The sequence below is a fragment of the Onychomys torridus genome, chromosome 3 (genome assembly GCF_903995425.1).
Source record: "Onychomys torridus chromosome 3, mOncTor1.1, whole genome shotgun sequence".
NCBI classification, from domain to species: domain Eukaryota; kingdom Metazoa; phylum Chordata; class Mammalia; order Rodentia; family Cricetidae; genus Onychomys; species Onychomys torridus.
The window spans coordinates 136,359,339-136,376,528 of NC_050445.1; the positions used below are offsets into that span (position 1 = coordinate 136,359,339).

Below are 17,190 nucleotides of genomic sequence, written 5' to 3' on the forward strand. Positions count from 1 at the left end.
ATTATGATGCATTCTATGGCATGGATGATTTTGAAGATATGATTAATGAAGCAAATGTAACAGGACAAATGCTGTGGTTGCATTCATAGAACAAATGCTAGGTTACATGTGAGGTGCCCATAGTATGCAAATTCATAGAGACAGAAAGTAGAATATCATTGACAGGGTTGAAGAGGCGGACGGAGTTCATGTCTAATGCATACCGAGTTTCTGTTTGGGAAGATGAGAAAGTTCTGGAGCTGGACGCGCAACACTGGGGATGCTTTAATGAAAAATTGTACATTCTTTTGTACATTTAATGAAAAATGTGTACACTTACACAGTATACACTTTAACATGCACGTACACACTAAGAAAAGAGGAATTCCTCAACAATTGTGCCTAAGGAAATGTGTTCTAAGGAACAAATTGAACAAGTACATTAGGATGTGGGTGGTTTTCAGTCTGACAAAAAACTTAACACAAAACTAAAAGCCCAGTGATAAAATACTAAAAAAAAAATAAATGCCATTCCCACACTGGAACATGCTACAGGCACTGAAGTGGTCCCATGTATTTATTGACACGAAGAGGTTTGTGATAAGAATTTTAAATGGTGGTCAAATAACATACAGTACATTGCTTTTGCAAAGGAGCAGTGTGTATGCTTATAAGAAATCTGGAAGGAGGGCCTGTAATCCCAGTAGTCGGGTTCCTGAGGCAGGAGCATCATAAGGTCAAGGCCAGATGGGTGACTTAGTGGGTGAGACCTTGACTAGTGAACCAGAACCAAGCAGATTCGGAAAGAAGAGCTGGAGCACAGCTCCATGGCAGAGCCCTTTCCTGCTGTGTATGAGACCCTGGGTTTGTTGTCCTAGCATGATATCCACCATCAAAAGATGGGAAGGACAGCAGGGAAGGGAGGGAGAGGAGGAGGGAGGGAGGGAGAGGAGGAGAGAGGGAGGGAGAGGAGGAGAGAGGGAGAGGAGAAAGAAGAAGAGGAGGGAGGGAGAGGAGAAGGGAGGGAGAGGAGGAGAGAGGGAGAGGAGAGAGGAAGGGAGAGGAGGAGGGAGGGAGAGGAGGGAGGGGGGAGAGGAGAGAGAAAGGGAGAGTAGGAGGGGGGAGAGGGAGGAGAGAGGGAGAGTAGGAGGGAGGGAGAGGAGGAGAGAGGGAGGGAGAGGAGGAGAGAGGGAGGGAGAGGAGGAGAGAGGGAGAGGAGAAAGAAGAAGAGGAGGGAGGGAGAGGAGAAGGGAGGGAGAGGAGAGAGGAAGGGGGGAGGAGGGAGGGAGGAGGAGGGAGAGGGGAGAGGAGAGAGAAGGGAGAGTAGGAGGGAGGGAGAGGAGGATGAGAGGAGAGTAGGAGGGAGGGAGAGGGAGGAGAGAGGGAGGGAGAGGAGAGAGGGAGGGAGAGGAGAGAGAGGGAGGGAGGGAGAGGAGGAGAGAGGGAGAGGAGAGAGGAAGGGAGAGGAGGAGGGAGGGAGAGGAGGAGAGAGGGAGAGGAGGAGGGAGGGAGAGGAGGAGAGAGGGAGGGAGAGGAGGAGAGAGGGAGGGAGAGGAGGAGAGAGGGAGGGAGAGGAGGGAGGAGGAAGAGGAAGAGGAGGGAGGGAGGGAGAAGAGGAGGGAGGGAGGGAGAAGAGGAGGGAAAGAAGGGAAGGAGGGAGGGAGGAGGGAGGGAGGGAGGAGAGGAGGAGGGAGGGAGAGGAGGAGGGAGGGAGGAGGAGGGAGGGTGGAGGTAGGAAGAAGACAGGCAGGCTTCTGGAAGGCTATACAGTGCTCTGTGCTCCTTTTCCTTTGTGCTCTCTGGCTTTCCTCTGTGGGAGGGATGACTTCAGAGGCATTATGGGATAGCCACATGTGGTGGTCAGGAGTGAAGCCTCAGGGTCAGGATGCCTGGTGTACGGTGTTCATGTCCTCATCTCTACCTTAGTTCTTGTTTTCAACCTGGGCTCAGCTTTCTCAGCTGTCAAGGGGGTGACAGCTGGATCTCCCTGGGAGGTTGGTTTGTGAGGGTTCCTGAGCGCTGAAGCTTAGAAGAGGCTCCAACACACAGGGCACCCATCCTCTGGGCTGAGACAGTACCTTTGCAACAGCTCCACAGGTCTCTGCAGGGTCTGCAGACCAAACAGTCCCGAGGTGGAGGAAAGCCCTCTGAAAACTTGGTGAGAAAAGAACGCTTCCAAGCTGGCCTCACCTGTTCCTTTCTAGAATGTAGCCATCTTGACAGTCTAATAAGCATGTCAAATGTATATTTATTATTTTTATTATTATTATTATTATTATTATTATTATTATTATTATTATACTGAACACATGTTTTTCTTTCAAAACTAATATGCGACTTGATTTGTAAAACACAATAACCAGTTCATTGATTGGAGCTTCCATCTCAAAATTCATTTCTTTCCCTCTGAAGACTTGGCCTGACTTACTTGGGGCTCATGTCAAGGTCATCCGCTGGGCGCTGGGCATCCCTGACAACATGCAGCCAGGCGGAGGGAGACACCGGGGGTCCTGGGTGTGTGAGGAAGGAGGCTGAGGGTAGGGATGCTGGAGGGAAGTTCAAGGTCTTGAGGCAGCAGCGGCTCAGACTCTGCCTTTCCTTCCACCAGGAGCTTTCTTCGTGCCTTACTTCATCTTCTTCTTCAGCTGTGGCATCCCAGTCTTCTTCCTGGAGGTGGCCCTGGGCCAGTACAGCAGCCAGGGGAGCGTTACTGCTTGGAGGAAGATCTGTCCCCTCCTGCAAGGTGAGTGCCATCCTTCCCCTCTTCTGCCTCTGTTGTTGTTGCTGCTCTTGCTTCCCCAGTCTCTATGCTGTCCTCTCTGGTGCTGTGTGAAAGCAGCTTCTCGAGGCCCAAAGCTTAGATGCTCAGGGAGACGTGTCAGGAGAAACAGGACAGAATTATAGGTGCCACATTAGGTGTGGATTTTGGAAGATGCAGCCAGGAACCTGAACCTTCATCCACCCCAAGGAAAGTATGTCTGTGACTCTATGTCATGACCCAAACAGGCTTCAAAGGACATGATGTTGATGATGGTGACAGCCAGCGTCTGTGGGGCCTACATGTGTCAGTGTTCATGTGAGCACTTTACTTGTGTCCCTTGACCCAGGGACATCACTCCGTTGACCTCATTCTACAGAAAAAGAAAGCGGGGCCATTCGGGGAGTTTGAGCTAGGCCCCCTGTGCTCTTTTCTTCTTGTCTCTATTAGGGGCAGTGTGCTCTTCTCTGTGGATCTGTGGTGTAGACACAAGCAGCTGGGTTGTTTTCCATCAGCCTCCTTTAGTGGCTTGGCCAGACCCCTGAGCTGCAATGGAGGGCCCAAGAGCCCCCTTATCTCTGAGATATCCCTTACACCTCAGATGCAGAGAGACATCTTTCCTTACGCTAGTCTCTGAAGGACTACCAGCGACCAGGATATCCCGGTTATTTGTCTAGGAGGGGACCAGACTGAGCATGTCTGATGAGCACTGAGAAGGCTGCCTGACCAAACACTGGGGGAAGGTGAGGCTGATTGCAAGCTGCACCTCTTGGGGCATTAGCTGGTCTCTTGTAGTATCCAGGAGACCCCTAATGGGGCTCCGGACCAGCAAAGAACTATAGCTTGGGTCACCGAGAATTTCCACGGCGTGTTTCCACTGAGGAGCCCAAGTTCTTCTGGTGTCTCTCTCCCACACTGGCTTCTGATGCTCTTGCCGAGCTCACCCTGCTTCTTCCTGCTTTGCCGCTTTTCATTCTGCAAGTCATAGATGATGTCATAGAAAAATAGAAAATGCAGGCAGGGAGAAACAGATAAAGAGATGGGGACAGTGACAGAGATAGAGAGAAAGGAGGGGTTGGGGAGGAAATGTTATCACTGCAATGGGAGGGTGTGTAAGATAATAAATTTAACCTGCTTTCTTTAAGAAGATGATATATATGGGCACATGTGACTGGCAGACCCTGTGTGACATTTTTTTTTTTTCCTTATGCTGATCTCTTTGACTTTCTTTGCTCCTGAAGGCATTGGCATGGCGTCGATGGTCATTGAGTCTTACTTGAACATCTACTACATCATCATCCTCGCCTGGGCTCTCTTCTACCTGTTCAGCTCCTTCACCTCGGAGCTTCCCTGGACAAGCTGCAGCAATTCCTGGAACACAGGTATCTGGGTGTCCGCCCTGCCATGGGGCCTTGCCCATGAGGTCGGTCCACGGCGGCTCCCGACAGAGTGCATCACAAACCTTGCCTTATGGTTGAGCTGTGTGGGCTAGGCTGTCCGTTCCACTGGCTGGTCTTCCTGTGTATCAAGAGACTGCTGGGGGAACCAATGGGGCTTTTGTACAACCACAGCAGGCGTCCATCTGGTAAACACGCTTGGGTACCTCTTACATGTCAAATACTCTGTCAAAACTGAGTAAGGGCAGCCAGGACCCCCACTGTCTGACCTGGCTATGGTAGAGGTAGATGAATCAACAAAACAAGACTTCATCATGATGGGTGGAGAAAACAGGATAGCAATGATAGAAAAATGGGAGAGGAAAGAGCCCATCTTGAGGTCAGTACTGGGGAATTCTGGGGACTAGGTTTTTTGTCTTTAGGATGAAAAATTAGTGGCACAATGGGCAGGCCAGGGGTAGGCTGTTGATAGGAGCTGCCCATGTGGGCTGTGGCTGGCTGTGCTCTGTGCTGTTCTGGAGGATGTCAGGGCATTCATAGGAGTGTCCAGACTCACTGTGAACAAGTACAGGGGACACAGGCTATACAGGGAAGAGGAGCTGGTTCCACTGATACCCTGGCTCCTGAGGAAACTCTTGGGCCTAGAAATAGTGGGAAGCTCTGGTTGCAAGGTCAGAGAGTAAGTACAAGGGCATCTATCATTCCTCATCTGGTCCCTAACTGATATTGATTCCAATCTTGTCCCCAACAGAACGTTGTGTGGACTTCCTGAACCACTCAGCAGCCACAGGAATGAACCACTCTGAGAACTTCACCTCACCTGTCATGGAATTCTGGGAGTAGGTCTTGGGCCTGGTTGCGATATGACAGGGGCCCTAAGTACAGGGAGTCTGGATGTCTGGATTGTGCAAGCTTGAACATTGGTGGTGCATACTTAAGACTCTGCATGCTTTCTAGCACCCCCCCCCCCAATCTTCTGCCCCAGACCTATATTGCTTAGAGATAAGGGAACCTTCATAGCCAGCCTTGATTAACTATCTATACCTTCATACTTACAATGAGATTCTGAATGTTGATGCATGCTTAAGACTCTGTGCATGCTTTCTAACATTACTTATCCTTTGCCCCCCAAGAGCCATATCACGGAGGGATAAGGGAACCTTCATATTCAGTCTTGATTTCCTATCTATACCGTCATACTTACCTAAGTCTTCTCATGTCTGTACAAACTTGCATTTTTCCGTCTTCCTCCACTCATTCTCATGCTGTCCTCCTATGCCATTCCCACACTCCAGCTATACCCGCACATCCCTGGACACCTGCCCACAGGATGACAGAAACCTTTATTATCTCCTGGCAGCCCTCTGCGTGTATCCCTCCCAAACTGGGTGCACTGGTATCTGGTTGGTAGCTTGACACTGAGTAGTATTTGCACCACAGAAATGTGCTCACCATTCTCCCTCCTGTGTGACGATTCACACTTCCACCTCCACAGGCCGTGTACACTTACCTGCTTTTCCTTGTAGTCTACCTGTGCCTTCACACCAATTCACCCTGCACACATTCAGCACTCACCTGTCTACCCATGTCTTCTCACCTGCCCTTTCTGGATTATCTGATCTCTCTCCTATGTATACCCATCTCCACCTTCATCTGTAGGTGGCAGCACACTTCATCCCCTCCCTTTGATCCTGTGCCATTGCTGGTCTCCCTCTGCATGCATGTGTCTATGTTCTGCCACTCACTCCCAATTTCAACACCTTCACTTTCCTTATCTCTCTGTGCAACAGAGATCCTGGATCAGTTAGAAAGACACACATACATGTGAGGTTACAGTGATTTGCTCTTCTAATAGCCAGGGGCACTCAGAGCACAGGTGGGAATGTGGCATGGCCATGGAGAGGTTGGGGAGGGCAGGGATATGGAAGCCCTGGGGAGTGTTATCTGTAGGGTCAGCTCTGAATCAGGAGACTTGGTGACAGGGGCAGATTGTCGTCTTTGGTCTTTCAACTGGTTACTTATTTTTCCCAATTTCTTAGGAGACGAGTTCTGGGTATCACATCGGGCATCCATGACCTGGGGTCCCTGCGCTGGGAGCTGGCCTTGTGCCTTTTGCTTGCCTGGATCATCTGCTACTTCTGCATCTGGAAGGGGGTCAAGTCCACGGGCAAGGTAAGGTATCCTGGCTCTTTATGAGTACTTACAGTCACAGAATCCTCAGGGACACTTGAAAGGGTCCCTCAGGAGAGCAGAAAGAAGGAACAGTTAGAGAGAGATACAAAGAAGAATAGGTGAAGTTGTAGGAACATGGGGCTTAGTTCAAAATAAGAGGTGACTTTTTCCACCAACAGGTTTTAAAAGACCTGTTTATCTAAGCAATAGTTAGAGCAAAATAAACTAGAAGAGTCCCACTTTTGGAGCTCATTAGTTTCCAAGCTGTCAGCAATATGGGGGGGGGGGCGGGTCTCTGACTCTTCTTTGCATGTGTGCATCTGTGTATCTGTCTCCATTATGTATGACAGGGCTACATACTCTTATGACTTGCCCGTTGTATTTAAATGACACATGAAGAAGAGTTTCCATACAAATTAGCAAAGAGAGCCATCTTTGGGGTAAGTGCCAATCAGTGAAGGGGCTTAAGACAAGAAGTATGGGCATCAGTGGGCTCATCCTAGATCGAGATTTCAGATCTGGGCATCATTTCCAGTCCTGAGAACTGGGGATAATGTCTCACACTATTCAAAATCAAGAGTGGCAGGTTCTGAGTGTTCTGATTGCCCTTGTGACTGTCTTCCCTTATGGGGTGACGGGTTGATTTCAGCATGGAGTTGGAGAGAGTGAAGTCAGGGTGGAGAGTGGTAGCAGGAACCTGAGGCTGCTGGTCATTACACAATGCTGACCAGGAAGCAGAGGGTTTGGGTGGGAAGCAGAGCTGGGTTGTAACAATGCCCACCCCAAACTAAGACCCTTGTCCAAAAGTCCTAGAACTTTCCAGGCTAGCACCACTAGTTGGGAACCAGGCATTCAAGCACATGAGCCTGTCGGGCACACTTCACAACTAAATGGTGCTACTCCTTATTCCTTGGGCTGTGGTCCAAAAAAGCAATAGCAAAGATGAGAAGGATGGTGGTGGTAGTGATGATGCCCTGACAGACACAGGTGGTCAGGGCGGCATGGAGTCCCTTTGAAGTCTCTTGGGCGCTCAGGCCATTGCTGCTGCTCCAGTCATGACCTGGAAAAGAACAGTCTGGATCGCCCACAGGTTGCCAGACAAACCTGGCAGCCTTCCTCCTGGAGAGGCACCCACGCTCAGGGGTTTTGGGGAGGGTCCCCAGGATGGTGAAGGGAGGGGGCCAGGTTCTGGACAGGTTCCGGCCTCTTTGAAAGGTGGGCTGGGAGCTCCTTCCTTTCCCTGCTTGCACGCTCCCCTCCTCCCCTCCCTGCTGATGTGTATCACCCTGCTGGGGAGTGAGAGCCACTGGAATGTGTAAAGGGAGGTGTGGAAATTTTCATGTGCTCGCCAGCAGCTGTCTGTATGAAAGTGGAGGTCTGAGCTCCTGTGCTGAATGTGATGGTGTAAGCTGCTCTGCCTGGGGACAGATGGAGGCAGGGCAGGATAACCATTGGAGACTCCCTGCCTCCCCCTGCCTCCCCTGCCTCCCCTGCCTCCCCTGCCTCCCCTGCCTCCCCCTGCCTCCCCCTGCCTCCCCTGCCTCCCCCTGCCTCCCCTGCCTCCCCTGCCTCCTTCCAGCTCCTCTCCCACTTCCCCTGCCTCCTCTTTGCCTTTACCCCCACCTCCCCTGCCTCCCCCTGCCCCCGTCTGCCTCCCTCTGCCTCCCCTGTCTTCCCCCTGTCTCCCCCTGCCTCTGGGTAGCCATGCCAGGAGTGACTTTGGCCTGCTTTCTCTCCAGGTTGTCTATTTCACAGCCACTTTCCCCTATCTGATGTTGATTATTCTCCTCATCCGGGGCGTCACCCTTCCTGGAGCCTACCAGGGCATCGTCTTCTACCTGAAGCCAGACTTACTGCGCCTCAAGGACCCCCAGGTGGGAACCGCCCACAAGGGGACTGTTAATGGAGATGTGTCCTCACCAGACTAGACTGTACTTTCAAAGTCTCCCCTTGATTTTCCTGTGGCTTAAAAGAAACAGATGTGTGCTGGAGAAGAGTTAGATATCTCAGAAGAAAACTGTGAGAAAGGATGAGAAGGCTCCTAAAATCCCATTACCGCTATTAGCATTTTAGTCTGCTGCCCCTCCCAGGTAGTGTGCATGTGTGGACACAAGTGAGATAATTTTACTTAGAGAAGTAGATCCTTTTGATTTAAATTATATTATGAGCCTTTCCATGCCATTAAATCCAGTTTTAAATGTTACCTCAGCATCTGTATAATATTTCCTCCAAACATAATTTATTCAACAAAAATATCCCGAGGGCCTCTTAATGGCTAGGTACAGGCTGTTGCTGGGGTAGGACAGTGGAGCAAACAGGCCATCTCCCTGCCCTGCTGAGCCCTGAGCCCTGACCTCAGACACTGAGGTGGTGTCTACATTTTAAATAGACATGGTCTATCAGTATCTGAGGTGACTGTCCACGACACTGTACCCATAGGCTCTCAGGTGACATTTGTGTCTCACAGAAGCTCATCATACCACACCTGCTGACTTGTCTCTAGATTTCTTATAACACCACAAAATCAGCTTTCTATAAATAGGTGTTCTATTGTGTCCATACCGGGAACAGGTGCTAAGAAAAAAGTTGGTCCTTGTTAGGACAGGTACAATTTCTTTTTCCTGAATGTTTTTCCATCTGAGGTTTGGTTAATGGCCGCCACCCCCATCCTGTGTGTCTGTCACCAGGCTGGGACTTAGGCTGCCTAGCTGTGGAGTGTATACCCGATGACTGACTCTTTAACCTGGTTACAGGGATTGAACTCAGAGTCTCAGGCCAGTACCACTACCCCAGCCCCAGTTAGAATTGATTTTGCTCTTTGGTAACTTTGTAGACCCAGAAGTGGTTTAGTCTATTGATCACTACAGGTGGGGCTGGGCATTTTCTCATGAATGCATTGGCCATTTGCATGTCCTCCTCTAGGACTTGTCTGAACACTTTTTTTTTCTTCCACCAAGAGGTCTTGGTGATTTCTTTCTATTTTTATGAGGTAGCCAGGTCATAGTTCAAAAGGTGCCATGTTGACTCACTGGCTGAAGCAGTGCCAGGGACCCTTCACTTTACCAGGCCCGGGTACACCTGGCTCTGTAGAAGCTGCCTGGTCTGAAGTAGCCTACACACACAGTTGATGCTTCCTGAGTAATCACTGAGCCAAACTGAAAATGGATCCTGCCCGTGAGGGTGGCTGTGGAGAAAGTGGAGGACTAGCCATTGGGGAGCAGGACCGCAGGCATGATACTGTGTGGGACGTTAAGAGGCGGATGTGCTGTAGTGAGGGCTGCATTCTGCTAGCCACAGCTCTCAGCCCTTGTTGCCTCTACCCTACTACTTTCTTGGGCCTCACGTAGGTGTGGATGGATGCGGGCACCCAGATCTTCTTCTCCTTTGCCATCTGCCAAGGGTGCCTGACAGCCCTGGGCAGCTACAACAAGTACCACAACAACTGCTACAGGTGAGAGCCACGGGGTTGGCAGGCAAGGGCAACCCGGCCTCTCTGAGCTGAGCAACACCTGTGTGAATACCTTTCCATGACCCAGTTTCCTCCACCCCTTTCCTGGTCCCCTCTTCCCCTGACATCTGGTGCGTCTGTTTTTTTTTTTTTTGCTATATCATGCTCCTTGCTTTCCCATTTTCCTTCTGGATTTCTCTGTTTCTCTTCCTCTTCTTTCTCTTTTGCTTTCTGCCTTTTGATCTCTCCTTCTTGGATTGCTTTTTCTCTTCTCCGTTCTCTTTTCTCCCCCTTCTCTGTCTGACCTCATTTATCCCCACAGGGACTCCATAGCCCTCTGCTTCCTGAACAGTGCTACCAGCTTCATGGCTGGGTTTGTCGTCTTCTCCATCCTGGGCTTCATGTCTCAAGAGCAGGGAATACCCATTTCCGAAGTGGCTGAGTCAGGTAGGGGACACTCTTCACACACTTCCCTGGACTTCGGGAAGGAGAGTCAGGGCCACAGGCCTCTCCTGCAGATAGGGAGGAGTCCCAGATACCAGGGCTAGGAGCCTTTTTAGCCTGGGGTGGAGGGGTGTTGTGTGGCATCAATGAAGCTCCCAGAACTGTGGGATAGAAGAAAAGAGAAGAGAAGAGGGCGAGAAGAAGAGAGTGAAGGCAGGAGCGAGAGACGGGGCGGGGGGCGGGGGGTGGCGGGGGAGAGAGCATGCAAGCATATATGAGGCTTTGTCCCAGGGTAGGACACAGAGTGAACTTACTTGCTTTCCTTAAACAGCTTACCCACATGTCTGCACACCGAGGCTCACAGACGCACGAGATGCTCACAAGTGTTCATAGGCACACATAGGTGCTCATAGATGTATCTAGTCATTCACAAAGGCCCAATGTATAAATTCATACACACACACACACACACGCATGCACGCACACTCGCATGCACACTCAGACATTCATAAATGAACACAGAAGCACATAAAAATCCCTGAAGTCCACACTCATAGATGCTCACAGATACACATCAAGGCATGCACAGACACTAACAGATGCTAATAGGCAGGCATAGATTCTCATAAACCCTACAGATGATCATGGACACAGACATTTTTAGATAGACACTCACAGTACACACAAACCTTCACAGAGGCCCACAAAGGCTCATAGGAGATCCTCACAGACACAAGTTTTCAGACACACATGCACACACAGAAGTTCAAAGACACACAGCCTTTCACAGACCCTCACTGGCACTTGCAGGTATGCCAAGATGCATAGAGATGCTTCCAGGAACTCCTGGGCGCACACAGTGCTGAGGAGAGGGCTCCTCTTCGGGTAGCAAGTGGTTTGAAGTACAGCCAGCTGTATTGTGTACCTGGCAGGTCCTGGTCTGGCCTTCATTGCCTTCCCCAAAGCTGTGACGATGATGCCTTTGTCCCAGCTATGGTCCTGCCTTTTCTTCATCATGCTCCTGTTTCTAGGGCTGGATAGCCAGGTATGGAACTTTTGTCCTGGGTCCCTCTTTTCAGCTACTGCTCCTCTTGGTCTCACTTTTCCTCATGTACCTTCTCCCTGACCATGGACCAGAGGCCTCACTCTGGTTCAAGTCTTTTGCCTTGGGTTCTGATGGATGGCCCCAGGCCTCCGGAGCTCCTGCTCTGAAAGGGCTTGGCATTTTTCTCTTAGAGTTGAGCCTCCCCCTGTACATGGGCACTCTTCCAGATGCTCTACAGAGGCTCATCTGCAGCCTCATGGTCCAGCCCCATCCTGTAGCCTTGGGGTACAGAATCTCTCCCCGATTTCAACTTTCCCTACTGGGATTCCTTCATAGGAAGCTGTAGCTGAGGGAATGGCTGACTTGCCACTGTCCGTGGCCCCACATCAACGTAGACAAATATAATGACGCATGGCAGGGTCATGTGGGGGTAGTGCTTGGGGAAGACCTAGGCCCTGGCTGGATAGCTGTCTCATTCCTGTACTCTTCTGGCCCACAGTTTGTCTGTATGGAGTGCTTGGTGACCGCCTCCATGGACATGTTCCCCCAGCAGCTCCGGAAGGGCGGCCGGCGTGAGCTGCTGATCCTGGCTGTTGCTATTGTGTGCTACTTGATAGGGCTCTTTCTGGTCACTGAGGTGAGAGGGCAGGGCGGGACTCCCGACTCTTCAAAACCATTCCTTCCTTCTGCTCGGGCCTTATACCCTCTCTGCTCCCTCATGGCGAGGTTGAAGGTCCCACTCATTGGAATCTAAGTGCTGGTGACGGGAGCCACGCACAAAGTACCCTAAGACAAAGGAGACTGAAGGAGGTCGGTGACATCCAAGTCTGGGGCCATTCTGGCTTCCGTCAAATGCATGAATCTGCCTGCAACACTGTCTGGCATGTTCCTTTTATGTCCCCCCTCCCTTTCCTCAGGTCACTTGGCCCCCAGGCAGGTTTCCCTCTGTGATATGAAGGAAGGCCGTTTCTGCTCCTGGTACCTGTCCCCATTCAGCCAGTCAGGCTTTCTCTTGAGTTTGACAGGTGTTCAGGCTAACATCCTTCCTTAGGCTTGCAACACAGGAGAGGGCTGCCATAACCCAAAAGGAACAGACTGAGGGGCACCAGTTCCACCAAGAAGGGGATACTGTGCAGACAATATACCACAGGTCCCCCACCCCCAGTACCTCAGTACCTTGAGGATATCAGACATTATTGTCCCAAGGCTGATGGTAGTTCCTGACCACGGAACCAGGCAGAGTAGACTCCTGGTAGCTGTCAAAGGTTTCTCCTGAGCAGGGCAGGCCAGCACATCTCACTGTGGGGGCAGGTACTGGTCCTCCCCAGAATTCAGCTCCTTCTTCCTCCGCAGGGCGGGATGTACATCTTCCAGCTCTTTGACTACTACGCCTCCAGTGGCATATGCCTGCTCTTCCTGTCTTTGTTTGAGGTGGTCTGCATCGGCTGGGTGTATGGTGAGTGGGGCAGGTGGCTATGGGGCAGGAGCAAGGTGCTCCGAGGCTGATGAGGGCAGGCTCTATCTTGGTTTGGATGCTCTGATTCCTTTTTCTAGGAATGTCAGACATGGCCTGGAGGCCCGATGTCTCTCTTAGAGCTAAGGCAAGGACAAACCAGGCTTCCCTCCTCAATGGAATCCCAGTCAGAGGGGGACATTTAGGGCCATTTGGCCTGACACCTCCCCCGACACCCACCCTCAAATTCCTTCATTCCCTTTGCAACAGCCAAGCCGCTCATGGAGTCTTTGTTGAACACAGGCACTGCGTGGCTGATCCTCACGCTTTAAAAGCCATTTTCCCCATTGTTGCTGTTACACATTGCTTTCTTACAGTGGGGTGAACTCTGTCACGTCCTGACTTCCAGGCACGGCCTGGGCCCCACAGCACTGAGATCACTAAGAAGCCATCTTGGCACCTCATTGTCTAAGCCACTGTCATGCTTGGCAACAACTGGGGTTCCAGGCACTGCGCTTTGTGGGTCACATGCCACTGCAAGATCTGCAAAATACGGCCTCACGCAGTGGAAGGAAGTCTCAGGACAGATGCTGTCTGCCTGAGCTCACACAGCTACTAAACGGAAGTGTCGTCTCCTATCTAGGTCTGTGGTCTCTGGTACAGGTCAGGGACATAGTGCTAACATCCCAAGGCTCAGGGCAGAATGAGTAGCCACCTCATATAAGGGTCTCAGAGGAAGCCTGAATAAGAAGGTTCTTACTTCATAACCCTGGACTTCCTGTGGTGTCCTTTCCTGGCTTTGGAGCTGGCTTCTACCTTCCCACCTAAGCATTCAATACCTGCCTGGTTCTCCTCCAACTCTTGTACTAAGAGCTCTAATCAACTCAACCAAGGAGGTGGAGGAAGCTGGTATGTTGCACCTCCTGGCAATATTGGGCTTGGAACTTTGGCCTTTTACCAGTCAAAGCTGTGGCCCTTTAAGGGTTAGCATTCATGTGTCAGTATCAGTGGGAAGGCAGTGAGCAGGGGTGAGAGGAGTCCTCCAGACATGGCTGCCAGTGAGAGGTTCTTCACATCCAAGGAGACTGGTTCTGCCTGAGGTGAAGGCCAGGGTGAAAGCTGACAATAAGCAAAGCCAGTCAGTGTCTTCATGAAGCGCCAACCAACCTGGCAGGGCTGAGCGTGAGGAATTCACAGGTCTGGAATCAGGCGCACAGCTCTATTCCTAGTACTTTCCTCCCCTCTGTGGTGCGGGTCAGTAAGGATTTGCTGGTATTGGCTCCTTTAGGCTTGTGTATTCCAGTGTGCATAGGACAGACACTATTCATCCTTAGGACGGCAGAGGTTGTTCCACCAGCTTGTGGGTGGCAGCTTCTGCCAACATCACTGCTCTGTGGCTGGGAGGATGGGTCCGCATCTCTTTTCCCACTGTGCCGCCATCTTTATCACAGGCAGGCCTGGGGGAAAGTGAGGGGTCTTTCCCGAAGGTCAGGAAGTTGTCTTCACCTCTGGTTCTCACCCTGTCTTCCACTCTGCGGGCTCAGGGGCGGATCGTTTCTATGACAACGTTGAGGACATGATTGGCTACCGGCCATGGCCCTTGGTGAAAATCTCCTGGCTCTTCCTGACCCCTGGTCTTTGCCTGGTGCGTACCCATTATTCCTTCTCCCTCTGGTCTGTGGAAGGCTTGGCATGTGGGGATTCTTTCCTGCCTGAGCAGAGGGTTGGACCCTCTCTCCCTTCTCTCCTGGGCCTCTCATTCATGCTCCTTCATCTAGTCTCCCTTCTGCTTCAGCCCTCCTTCACAGCTCTACTTCTTCCTGATAGGCCTTTCTCTGCTGCCTTGAGCTCTGTAACCCCTATACTCACCACCTGTGACTGATGGCTCAATGACACTTTCCTACCTCAGATGCCCCTCACCTCAATATGGTTGGGTGATCCTCTGTCCTTGGCTGTCAGTGTAGCCAGGGAAGGACTCTTGGTGGCCACCGTCTTATCCTGCCCCCTCCCCCTCTAGGCCACATTCATCTTCTCCTTGAGCAAGTACACACCTCTCAAATACAACAATGTCTACGTGTACCCTTCTTGGGGATACTCCATTGGATGGCTCTTGGCTTTCTCCTCCATGGCCTGTGTGCCACTCTACATCATCATCACCCTTCTGCAGACCCAGGGTTCCTTCAAGAAGGTAGGTGGTCGTGGAGGTGAGCTGGTGAAGGCCCCTGTGGGAGGCTTAGGCCAGGAGCACATACCACTTCCCCACATAGCAAAGCCTTGGGGCTACATGGAAACCTTAAAGGTCTTTGAAGAGCAGGCCTCTGGAATTTTAGGTTGTAGAATCCGACATCAGGCTGATCTCAAAGGCTAGCTAGTCAAGAGCAAACTGCTTAATGGTTAAGGGAAAATAAGGACCAAAAAGCCAGATGTAGTGCACACACACATCCTGGATCTAGGAAAACTGCCAAGCACACCCTGGTTCCTGTGTAGTTTGGGGTATGCCTTTCCTGGAAGAAGCCATTGCTAATGACCCATAAAGACATTAAATATGTCTGTCAAAGTCAGACTGTCCAATAGTAATAGAGAGTTGATCTACAGTAGTTTAGGAAAATGGGCTTCTTGAATTCTTATGTATCAGGAAGGTTAGAGATGGGGGCTGCTGGTGTTTGGTTTGGCTGTGGAGAGGTCACTGGGGTCCAGACTCTTCCTGTATCCTCATACCTGCATCCTGAGCATGTCTCTCTCCATTGTCCTGCTTACTACTTCCTGGTCACAATGAGGTTGTCAAGATTCCCAATTCCCATCATCACAGTTATATTCAGGGCCAGAAAGGGGGCGGGGGTTTACACACCAAAAAATAACATAATGATGTAGCAGTGTACAGATAACTGGGCAAATAGTTAGCAGGGCATTAGAAGGATAGTAATGACAATCATGACATTTATTTATCACTTGCCCTGTGATAGGAACTGTACCCCCATTTTACAGGTGAGGAAAGTGAGGGGACTAGAGGGATGGAAGAGTTATGTGAGTTACCTGTGATTGCTTAGGCAGTCTAGTCAGACCTGGAACTCAGGAGTTCACACTCTTAATTAGCTCTCATTGTCCATTTTCACATCAGAACCATCCTTCATTTAGCCCCAAGCGTCTGGCTTTGTGCCTGAGGACACACCCATAAGAGCATCCTCCTGCTCACCCCAGTGCTCATTCACTTCCTACTTCTCTTCTCCACAGCGCCTTCAAAAACTCATCACACCGGACCCCAGTCTGCCCCAGCCAGGGCGCCGTCCACCTCAGGATGGCACTTCGGCTCAGAACTGTTCGCTCTCGCCAGCTCAGCGAGAACTCATTGCCTGGGAGAAAGAGACTCATTTGTAGGACGTGCCAGAGGCCAGGTAGCTCCAGAGCCAGGGACCTGGTCAAGGCTACCTTCTCCCAGGGATAACCTCTGCCTCCAGCTTGTTGAGACCTTGGAGGTCTCTGGACACCCCCTGCCAGGAGCCACTCTCTTCTGTTCAATTGGAACAGCTTGTCACTTCTCAATCCTTTCCTCCTGTGCTCCAGGAAGCTGTGTTTGCCATGCACTTTGAACTCAAAACCCTGACTTTTTGGATTAAAAACTGAGAACCAGACAAAGTGACATTTTCAAGTTCACACAGCTTGTCAGAGCCCGAGACCCTCCTATGCTGGGGCTTGTGAGCCTCCAGACTCACCCCTGCCTCAGCTAACAAGCCTGAATGGATCACCTGCCACTGTACACATGCCTCTTCCTTGGCCCCACTTCAGCCGTTCTGTGGGAGGGAGGTCATCTCTACGCAGGCGCTCTGGAGGGGACGGACCTCGTTAAGTTCCTTTCTAGCCTCTACCTACCAGACTTCTCCCAGCTTTCCACCTTCTCTTCCCGGGTGGTAGGTCTGCAGGCATAAACTGCCCCCCCATACACAAAACACACACACACACACACACACACACACACACACACACACACACACACACACCTCCCTCTTTTCCCTATCTATTTTTCCTCTGGGCCCTTCCCAACCATTTCTTCCCACCTGCCAACTCATATAACACATAGCCTCTGGCTTCTGAGGATTCCAGGAAGGTAGGAGGTGGATGAGTTCATGGTGGGCTTTCAGAAGAGAAGGAAAGAGGGGGAACAGGGCACCCAGGACACGGGCACAGGACCCCACACCCAAGAAAGGATGCAGAGATAAGCATCACTCAAAGACAATGCTCAGTGTCTAGAGTAACAATCCATGGCCTGACCAGTGTGGCTCTATTCAGACAGCCTCCAGACCGTCCTCCCAGCATCCCCACGTTCACCCAGCTCTATAAGACTTCTCCTTTTGAGAAGGAACATCTGTGAACTCTAAGTACATCAGCTGCCCTGGCTCCTGGCAGCCCCTTCTGTCTTCTCCTAGGCTGCTATGAGTACCTTGCTAATTCTCATTGGACCAGCTAGTGAGAAAAATAGGTCTAAAAGAGGGATTTTTA

The 17,190-nt window shown here is 51.0% G+C and overlaps 1 protein-coding gene across 3 annotated transcripts in view; it reads left to right on the forward strand.

The window, feature by feature from the left end:
- Slc6a12 (solute carrier family 6 member 12) overlaps positions 1-16,450 on the forward strand; it is a 23,939-nt gene extending 7,489 nt beyond the window's left edge. For all 3 annotated transcript variants that reach the window (XM_036181018.1, XM_036181019.1, XM_036181020.1), the window contains 13 exons: positions 2,588-2,722; positions 3,979-4,119; positions 4,886-4,973; positions 6,174-6,306; positions 8,046-8,180; positions 9,654-9,757; positions 10,077-10,201; positions 11,131-11,243; positions 11,743-11,880; positions 12,597-12,699; positions 14,241-14,341; positions 14,714-14,884; positions 15,928-16,450. In XM_036181018.1, coding sequence (XP_036036911.1) covers positions 2,588-2,722; positions 3,979-4,119; positions 4,886-4,973; positions 6,174-6,306; positions 8,046-8,180; positions 9,654-9,757; positions 10,077-10,201; positions 11,131-11,243; positions 11,743-11,880; positions 12,597-12,699; positions 14,241-14,341; positions 14,714-14,884; positions 15,928-16,071 — 1,631 coding nt within the window. In that variant the 3' untranslated portion in view covers positions 16,072-16,450. The remainder of the gene's footprint in view (positions 1-2,587; positions 2,723-3,978; positions 4,120-4,885; positions 4,974-6,173; positions 6,307-8,045; positions 8,181-9,653; positions 9,758-10,076; positions 10,202-11,130; positions 11,244-11,742; positions 11,881-12,596; positions 12,700-14,240; positions 14,342-14,713; positions 14,885-15,927) is intronic.
- The last annotated feature ends 740 nt before the right edge of the window (positions 16,451-17,190 follow it).